General features: G+C 44.9%; 1 protein-coding gene across 2 annotated transcripts in view; it reads left to right on the forward strand.

Moving 5' to 3' along the window:
- Positions 1-9,905, forward strand: part of LOC147748139 (intercellular adhesion molecule 2-like) — a 207,492-nt gene extending 197,587 nt beyond the window's left edge. The window contains exon 5 of one of the 2 annotated variants that reach the window (XM_086958972.1): positions 7,751-9,905. In XM_086958972.1, the coding sequence (XP_086815098.1) occupies positions 7,751-7,845 (95 nt within the window). In that variant the 3' untranslated portion in view covers positions 7,846-9,905. The remainder of the gene's footprint in view (positions 1-7,750) is intronic. The other variant, XM_086958976.1, reaches the window with a different exon arrangement.
- Positions 9,906-10,634: the final 729 nt, after the last annotated feature.

Here is a 10,634-nt window from a genome sequence, read left to right on the forward strand (position 1 = left end):
CCTGTAGGTCTAGGGACCTCATAAATCCACCAAAGGCGTCCAAGAGTCTCTGCAGCCCCAGTCCAGTGCGGGCTAATAAAACAGCGTCATCCGCATAAAGAAGGACCGGGACTGCAGAGTCTCCCACACCAAGAACATCCAAGGTGGCCCCCTCTAGATGTTTATCCAAGAAATTGATATATAAGGTAAACAAGAGGGGTGCCAAGATGCACCCCTGCCTGACACCGCGCTTGGAATTGAAATAGTTAGTGCAACCCCCCTCTTTGTTGACTCTAATTGTTGCTCGGAGGCCTTGGTGAAGGGTTGATAGAAAGTTAACCAGGGAAGGGTCGAAGCCTAGATTGGATAAGATCGAATATAATTTTGCCCGGTTTACCAAATCGAAGGCCGATGAGAGGTCCATAAAACCCATGTAGAGCATACCGTCCTTCGCCTGGGTGTACTTACTTATTTGCATCTGTAGGTTTAGGCACTGATTTAGAGTTCCTATTTTTGCCCTAAACCCATACTGTAGGTTGGAGAGGACTCCCCTTGCCTCTAGGTAATCTTCCATCTTGTGTGGGATGACTCTGCCCAAGATTTTAACGGCAGAGTCAATCAGGGAGATGGGTCTGTAACAGGAAGGGTCACTCCGCAAACCTTTTTTAAATACAGGAATTATGGTCGATGTTGCCCAGGATGGTGGAAATCCACTGATACTTAGTGAGTTAAAAACGTTTGTGAGAATCTCTGCCCAGACCTTTGGGAGGGTCCTATAGAGATCTGCTGGGACTCCGTCTGGCCCTGGGGCCTTTTTTTTTAATGTCTCTTATTTATTTATTTATTTATTTATGGCATTTGTAGAGCGCTCTGTAACCCTACGGGCATCCTGGCGCTAGGTACTCATATAGCTGAGAATCCTGTAGAACAGAAGAGGACAGTGGTCAAGGTGCTAATCAATTAGATTTTTTGGGAAGAGCCATGTTTTAACCTTTTTCCGAAAGGCCATCAGTTCGTTTGTTTTTCTGATGTCAGTAGGGAGGTTGTTCCATAAATGAGCTGCAGCTATACTGAACGCTCTTCCCCCACAGGTGGCTTTTTTGATTCTAGAAACGCTGATAAGGTTTAACAATGAGGACCGAAGAGGGCGGGTAGGCTCATACCAGTTGAATTTATTTTGGAGTGGTCGGGGGCCTAGCCCATGAACTGCCCTGAAAACAATACATAGGGATTTGAAACAGATCCTCTGGTGTATAGGCAGCCAGTGGAGGTCGGCCAAGGCAAGAGTGGTAGAAGATCTTCGTTCTCGAGAGAGTGCCAGTTTGGCTGCAGCCGCCTGGATACTTTGAAGTCTGGAAATGAGATAGGCAGGGGATTCCAGCAGAAGGGCGTTGCAGTAATCCAGGCGGCTGAGGATGGTGCTCCTGACTATGTTAGCTCGGGTCTGTGGGGGCAGGAGAGGTAGCAGCTTTCGCAATCCATGCAGTAAGGCAAGGCAGCTGCTGACCTGCTTGTTGACGTTGGTCTCTAGGCTCAGGCTGTTGTTGATAGTGACTCCGAGATTCCTTACTGATTTCACTGGGGTAGGCGAGTCTCCTAACAACTGAGGCCAGAAGTCTGTAGGTAGACTTTTGGGGATTCTTCCTACCAGACAGTGCAGTATTTCAGTTTTGTCACTGTTGAATTGTAATGAATTCTGGTTTAACCAGAGTGACATTTCCATCATGCAAGTGTGGAAGGTCTCCAGTGAGTTTGCATGAGCTCCATCAAGAGAGATCATTAGCTGAGTGTCATCTGCGTAATTTGTCACGCTGATGCCATGGCTTTTGATGATCCTCATCAGGGGTTGCATATAAATAATGAAAAGTATGGGGCTGATTGCAGACCCGTGTGGAACCCCATGCGGAACTTTGATGAACTATGATTGATATGGAGGGATAGCTACTGCCTGCCATCTATCCGTCAGGTAGGAGCGGAACCAGTCAAGCGCGACTCCTCCGACTCCAATGTTCTTTAGTCTTTTTATCAGGATGTCGTGGTTCACCGTATCGAATGCGGCGGACAGGTCCAGCAAGATCAGGATTGCTGATTCTCCCCTGTCCGCCCTCATTCGTAGGTCATCCATGACTGTCAGCAAGGCTGACTCAGTTCCATGAGCTGGTCTGAACCCAAATTGCTCCTCTTCAAGGATGTTGTTGGTTTTGAGGAAGAGGGCTAGGGATCTACTGACCCATCGCTCTATGATCTTTATCGGGTATGGTAGGAGGGATATAGGTCTGTAGTTCTTTTGGCAGTTTGGGTCCAGATTTGGTTTCTTTAATAATGGGGTAACAACCGCCAATTTCCAGTTTTTTGGTACGGAGCCTGTGTAAAGAGATTGGTTACATAGCTGATGCAGAGCTGGGAAGATATCATCCCCGAATTCCTTAACTATTCTATGAGGTAGAGGGTCTAGAGGGGATCCTGATGACATGTTAAGGGCTATTCTTAAAAATTCTTGTTCTGAAGGGATCTCAAAGTTTTCTAAGATGGCGTTTGAAGAAGGGTTTCTAGCATATTCCACCATCTTATCTCTATTCACTTGGTTGCTGTTGTCCTGCATTGTGGGGATAGAATTACCTTTCATTCCCTCTTATATCGCCCTTTGAACCTCGGCCATCTCAAAGTGTAGTGGATGGGCTGAATTCGTTGAGGTATGATCTATGACTATTACGGGTGAACACTCCTCAATATCATTAATCTTACTGAAGTGTGAGACCCATAAATCATCAGGGATCACACAGTCCAAGAACGTATTATCAACCCCAGTAAAAAATGGGTGATTAATTGTAGTCCAAAATTTACTGCTATCCTTCCTGATATCTATAGAAATAAGATTCTTCCAAGCCTCGATTTTAATGGCCTTTTTCCTGCAGGACATAGCCAACTTATATGCCTTTCTCATCCCAGAAATGAGCTCACTATTCCGAGGTTTTAATTTTAAGGCTTGTAGGAGATCCTTATGTGCCTTAGAGCATTTGGCATCAAACCACCTAGGGTGATTGAACCCTTTCTGCCTAGAATTCGTTTTTAAATCCTGGTTGATTCTGGTACAAATGGCGACATAAGCGTCAATAATATCATTACCGGTAGCTGTACTATCTAGGCAAGCTGCAAAATCCAGCTCTGCGTTGATGAGGAGATCCAACATAAGAGTATCTGGAACAACTTTGGTCCAATTAAGTCTCCTGGCCTGGGCCCTGGGGATCAGAGCGTTGGTATTTACCGAGTTTAAATCTCGTCTGATTATTACATCCCCCAGGTCCAAAACCAGGACAAGGGGATTATGATCACTGAAGATGGAAACTACTACTCCATATGAGATGGCCTTAGTTAACTTGAAAACTATAGACCCATCTCACTGCTCCCACGGGTATCTAAACTTGCAGTGGCCTATGTAAACAATGTGCTGTCCCACCATATGGCTCAAAACAACATATTGGACCCATCTCAAAATGGGTTCAAACCGGGACATAGTCCTGAGTCTGCCCTCCTGTCCACCACCGAACATCTCCGGACTATCCTCGATGCCGGTCAGAGTGCTGCGCTGATATTGCTCGATCTCAGCGCAGCCTTTGATACGGTTTCCCATAACATCTTGTTAACTCGTCTGGAGACAATAGGGATAACCGGTCTTGCCCTGGAGTGGTTCCGCTCATTTCTGAAGGACAGATCCTTCCGGGTATCAGCTCCCCGTTTCTCTCCCAGCCCCAGTCCATCGGCCAGGGAGTTCCCCAGGGCTCTGCACTTAGTCCATCCCTTTTTAATCTCTATGTGCAGCCACTTGCGACAGTGGCTAAGGAGTGGGACCTAACGCTGGTATCATACGCAGACGACACGCAGCTGGTCATCACTAGCACCAAAGTCCCATCGATCTCGGCCTCGAGATTTAGGGATGGCCTGGCTGCAGTGGCCCAGTGGATGAGGGACAACTGCCTGCAGCTTAATGCAGGCAAGACAGAGGTTCTGCTCCTCGGGAGGAATACCAGCTATTGGAATGAGCACTGGTGGCCCTCTTCGCTGGGCGCCGTCCCGCCACCCAAATTCTTGGTCAAAAATCTGGGCGTCTGGATGGACTCCTCGCTTAGTTTCCAGACCCACACGAAAAAAGTGGCTGCTACTTGTGTGGGCCTGCTGAGGAGACTTAACCCGATACTCGTTTTTTTTTACTCAAAATTCCCCCAGCTCATTGTTCAATCCATCATCCTTTCACGACTGGACTATGCTAGTGTTCTGCTTCTGGGCGCCAATAAAGCGGAGATAGCTCGATTCCAACGCGTACAGAACTCAGCGGCTAGAGCCTTGGTGGGTCTCCCCCGCAGGTGCTCAGTCAGAGCTACCATTCGGAAATTACATTGGCTGCCCATTGAATCCCGGATTCAATTCAAAACCCTGACTATGGCCTTCAAGATCCTCAAATCCGGATGCCCAGAACTCTTGCGCCCGCTCTTAACACCTTATGCGCCACAGCGCAACCTGCGCTCATTAGGCCAGCACCTAGTGACTGTACCCCGTACTAGGCTCTGCCGTATTGGTGGCCGCTCCTTTAAGGTTCTGGGAGTTAAGCTCTGGAACTCCTTGCCGCTAAACATTTGTTCCTTGGAAAATCTGACTGCCTTCCGAAAGGCTATTAAGACCCATCTGTTCCCCCCCTCCTAGGACTCCCTCCTCCTCCCTTTCCCTCTTTAGTTCAGCTTCTGTGGTTCTTCAGCGCCGGGACGCCTCGTTGCTGGGGCAGCTGTTTGCGCTTTACCAAATAGATAACATAACAGTTATCAATCCTACCGATACGAAGATATAATCTATTACAGTATCTGAATCTCTTCCTTTAAAAGTCGGGGCCCTATCCTCCCCCCAAAAACCATCGACCTCAAACAGGTTCATACTGGCTAATAATTTCTCAAGAGCTTACCCCTGAAGGATATATATTCAAAGTGTGTGGAAATAGATCCAGCGGGTCCCATTTCCTGTTCTGCCAAACAATCCCAGCTGCGCGGATGAATATTAAAATCTCCCATCAAAATAATATTGAATACAGTATTATGTGAGGATTTATATTCCTCCAAAAAACCTTCCAAAGAGTTAAGATGTAGGTTACAGTGGTCCTTCTCCATGGCATTATAAAAATTAATCAGGAGGGTAGTTAAAAGATTTAGACCTGCCCATTCCAAAATTATTATATTGTCTGAACGCAGCTCAAGCTGTTTAAAAGAGCCTCCTAACCCTATAGAAATGAACATAAGCAGCCCGCCTTTGGGTCTACCCCCTAGACCTGGGACTGGGTTTACAGCAAAACTGGAGTACCCATCAAGACAAAAGCTTTTTTCTGTATCCCAGGTCTCCTGAAAAGCAATTGTGTCATGCAGTCTGACAACATTTTTCCATTTCTCATCAGCACATTTATTTTTTAATCCCGCTATATTCCAACTGAGGAATTTACGCAAAGAGGAATGGGCTGCCGCCTTACTGCCACCTACAGGGACTTGTCTGGTTTTGTTTAGTCAGTCATTGTCATCCATGTGGGAGAGAGGTGCAAACCTATTTAATAAAATTAAATCTGTGGACCTTTGAGTAGAATAGGTACCCGACATACATTGGGAAGGTTGGCTCCCTCCCTCCTCCCTCAGAGAGGCCTGCTGAGCTTGGTAGGAATTATTATTGGTAAAGGCCATTTCGGGGTGGGGGCCTGTAAATTTATGAGCAGCTGACCTAGAAACTTGGGGTGTGTTTATGGTGGCAGAAACCATTTCAAAATGAGGACTTCTAAATGTTTGGGCATCTAACCAAGGAGGACCTCTATATGAGTGGGGTACCGGGGGGTAAAAATAACCCAAGGGGAGAGGCCTAATACCAGGACCCACAATTTCTGATCCATCCCAAAACAATCTGTCAGCCACATTTGGGCAGTTAAAGTTTATTACCACACAATCGCTGGGTATACATTTAATTCTCCTCCCTACCCACGCAACCCTTCTGGCAGAAATAACGTGCGAGGTGATGTCAGCTCCTCCACTGCTGAGTTGGAAACACCATAATTTAGCCTTCCTCAGTAGGTCAAAATCCGTTTCCACCGACTCTATATTTATTTGAGGAACCCCAGTTAAAACTGCTACTAGGGGCGCCGCATCGGGTGGGAGATTCAAAGTTGGGCCCCTATTAGAGGTAGGCTTTGTGTGGTCTAAGGCGGATTTAAAATGTGCTAACCCAATTCCTTGTTTTGAGGATGATTCTGCAGAGCTGGTCAACAGCCTACTGGGATTAACCTGCTCCCTGGTCCCCAGCTTCTCTACGCTTAGGGTTGCGCTGTTGGTATTTACACAGTTTGAAATTTCAGATGTTGCATTTGGGACAATCTGTGAATTAGGGCTCTCCTGTGCCTCCCGCGACTCTAGTAACTTAGGATGTTGTACCCTATATTTCTTTATAAAACGATCAATGTGGTCGCATTTATTTAAAAGGTTGGCCACACAAGAGTTTAGGGTATCCACAATGTCTTTGGCAATGTTCACGAGGGCCGGCTCCAGCCGTGATTCAAATAAGTTTTCCACCAAATCTGCCAAGTGATCCGTGAGTCGTACTTCAGGAGGTGCGTTACCTGAAGGCAAGACAGGTTTATTTTTCTTTTGGGGGGTTTTAGAATATCTTCGTTTTCCCCTTGACCCTTTATGTCCAATACAGTCTTGACCCTCGGTGTACGCCTCACTATCCTGGGCAAGAGCCCCAGTTCCACCTAGATTAACCTGAGTGATCTGGGGTGGGTTCAAGGGGAGTCGGGGGTACAGGCTCCAAGTGTAGTGCGGCACTAGAAACGTCCTGAATGATTGGTCCAACATCCAGACCCAGTTCTTTCTCAGCGTTGGCAATTTCTGCACTAAGGACCCCAACTGCCAATGTGAGATATGATATTATTGACTCCGATTTCCTGGGAACTTTAGCTTTCTTACCATCCCCTTCCACAGTATTTAATTTTCGTTTCCCCATTTGCACAGCCCAGATGGGTGGCCCGGACCGGCCTCTGCTGGCCCCTGATTGCCACAGATGGCCCGCCCTCTGCCCGGGCTCAGCCCGGCGCGTCCCACACGAGAGCCGCGACGCGGGTGTAGCCTCTCCGTTTTTGAGGCGCCGCCGGGCGGGATGGTGGGCGGAAACCGGAAGTCGTCCGCTGAGCACCCTGGGAGCTGTAGTCTCCCCCAACTTTGACCGCGAGGTGATTGAGAGCGGTGGCAGGGGAGACAAGCAACTTCAGCCCCCCAGGTGTTGTCCAGTCATCAGGAGCCCAACAGGTATGTAAACGCTCAGTCCACGAGCGAAAATGATCCCCTTCTGGTGTAGCCTCTCCGCTTTTGAGGCGCCGCCGGGCGGGATGTGGGCGGAAACCGGAAGTCATCCGCTGAGCACCCTGGGAGCTGTAGTCTCTCCCAACTGCGACCGAAAGGGGATTGAGAGCGGTGGCAGGGGAGACAAGCAGCTTCAGCCCCCCAGGTGTTTTCCAGTCATCAGGAGCCCAACAGGTATGTAAACGCTCAGTCCACGAGCGAAACTAAACTCATACATACTGAAGAAACTACAAAAATGCAATACACCACCTTGATGGTTCTGTTCTTGTTTTTTCTATATGATGAGGCAATACTGTACCGTACTATTCCGGGAGAAACGTTTACGTATAGTCTGCTTCTGTGGGCAACGTTCCAACACTTATGCTAATCTTTCATGTCTTTTGTTGAAATTTCAGCACCCGGCTTTCCTGTTTGGGCAACAGTCATCATCATCATCGTTAGCTGTTTGACAGTTGTTGGCGGGGCCTGGTTATTTTGGAAATATCGATAAACTTTCATGGACAATTAAATATACATTTTACTACTTTGGTATATTGGACATTTTAATAATAAACATGAACAGACATTTAAAAACGATTTGATAAGGCTCATCTTTGCCCCGCAGATTGCCTCAATAAGCACTCAAAGCTTTGATTGGAAAGACGTGTACATCAACAAGCATAATAAATGGATTGTGAATGAGAAATGGAGATACCAAAAGCCACTTGTCTTATTATGATACGTTTTAAGTAGATAGCCTTTTCATAGTGTTATGTTGCATGGATTTCTGCCAGGGCACCATGGCTGAGGAATGCACGTATTGTACAATACAGAGTGCCTGTGGCATTACAGTCTGCCGATTTAGGGACAGCATGGACATATGGTAGCTTGAGTTTGGCCTTTGTGGTCTGGGTACACATTACAATTTAGCTAACCGTGTTTGTTAGATTTGATTGAAAGCCACTGGCTGAAGGAGGAACTCTGCCAGAATGTGAGCCAGGGGATAAATTGTATGCAGTATTGTGTGACTAAAACATCTGTACATGTTTAAATGGATGAACTGCACTTGAGGTACAATAGCAAAACAACACTCAACAGAATAAAACACATGTAGCACACAACAATACCTAACTCAATAACACATCAGCGGAACAACACAATTAAATGACAACATATCATAACACAACAACCACATCACAACTAGCCATACCAACAGCCATCAAAAGAGAGTATGAACAGCACAACATTACAACAAAATATTATTACAACACACCTCCCAAACACAATATAATATACACCATCGCAAAAATAAAACAATAACAGAGCGCAACAGACTAATATACTAATTCAATGCAATAACATAGTGTAACCACACATCAACACAGTAACAAGAATCCAATACAAAAGAAAATATACCAACACAATACATCAGCGCAACAAAACATTATGCAACAGAGCAGCCTTACAAAGCAAAGTTTAAATGTACCAGAACAACACAACAGTGCATCAATAAATCAACATAACTCAACTCCAGAAACCAATACCGCAAATCGCATCAACATCACAATAAAACATCAACACAACTCCATAACTAATTAGCAGAACACCATGAAAAAACACCTAAATATGAGTACAATACAATGAAACAACAACACATGAAAACAATAGAGCAAAACTGTTTAGTTGTTATATTGTGTTATTTTATTGTTGTGCTGTTTTCTTTTATTGTATTTTTTTTTATTTATGTTGCATTGTTGTATTGAGGCTGTGTTGTTCTCAAGAACGTTTTTGATGTGCTTATTTTGTTCTTTTATTGTAGTATTACGTAACTTTATTTGCAGACTTCAACTAATGTATTTCCTGCCAAAAACAGCACATTCCATTAAAGGTCTACAACTGCTGAAATAACACGACTCCAGCGCTCCATCCTTGCATGACACCGGTCAGCCCCAAAAACATGCATCAGACCGTGCCCTAAAATACCACTTCCAAGGCTCAAATTTGGAATGTGCCCCTTAGTTTGTGTTCTTTAACTCCTATCTTGGTGATATGTGAAATTGTACTATTTTACTTCAATTATATCCTTTTAATGTACTCTTGTTCTAATCACTGTTTGAACTTCTGTCAAGTGAATACTCTTCTGCATGTGAAGCCTTACCTTGCAATCAGCATCCTGCACAATCGAAACTGTAGCCCTTGCATTAGTATACAAAACCGCAACACTTTCTGGGCCCTTTATCGGAAACAAACATTCTTCTGAACATTCTTTTTTCTGAATTCAGTACCCTAGTGAGTTGAACTGTGCTTTCATAAAGTGCTCTGCATATGCAATAGGATTGTTCATGCATTTGAAAATGCAAAGACAAACTGAGGTCCCGATTTTCAAACATGAGGATGTGAAAGAAAGTATGAATATTTGGAAAGCTCCTGTGATTTGCGCAGGTTAAACTTTATGGCATTTTACAAATGCCCTCAGAGGCTGTCAAGACAAATCAGTGCTTCAATTCGTACTCCTTGCCCAGTCTATTTACTGGGTTGTATGTGATTTCATAATAAAACGATTTAATGGAATACCATTACAGATAAACCATTTCATCTAAACGGTTTAGTGGAAATTTTCAGGATGAATGGCATTTACGATTTCATAGACACCAATGGATAGAATGACTGTTTTTTCTAAATTGGCTCCTGCATGCTTGTTTTGTAAAGTGTAAATGAAATGGTTGCAGGTTTTACTTTCAAAAACATTTTTGTTGAAGGTACTTTTTTCTGTCCTTTACGTCAGGAGATATTATTTCAGATTGATATCTATTACATTTTCAAATAATTACTTTGGATGCTTTCAATTCAATGTACCCATACTAGCCCTAAACACAATCCATCACTGCTCCCTAAAATTGCCTCTCCATTCATGAACTATCCCCATCCCTGAACCCTAAACGCCACCGATCCATGAACCTTAAAAACCTTTTCTAACCCTAAACTCGACTCATTCCTGAACCCTAAAAAACCCTCACCATACCTAAACTCTACCCGTCTCTGAACCCTTAAAGGCCTGTCTACTTCTAAACTCTACCCATCTCTACCTAATACCCCCTCACTACCCCTAAAGTGCATCTATTTCTGAACCCTAAAACTCCTTTCTATGCCTAAACCCCATCAACCCTAATCCCTCCATCCTTGATCCCTAAAATCCCTTTCCACATATAACCTCCTCCTGTCCATGTACCCTTAAACTCCACACCAACCTAAACTCCACCAAGTCTTGAACACTAAAAATCATTCACCACCCCAAAACTC

The sequence above is a fragment of the Lissotriton vulgaris genome, chromosome 1_1 (assembly GCF_964263255.1).
Source record: "Lissotriton vulgaris chromosome 1_1, aLisVul1.2, whole genome shotgun sequence".
NCBI lineage: Eukaryota > Metazoa > Chordata > Amphibia > Caudata > Salamandridae > Lissotriton > Lissotriton vulgaris.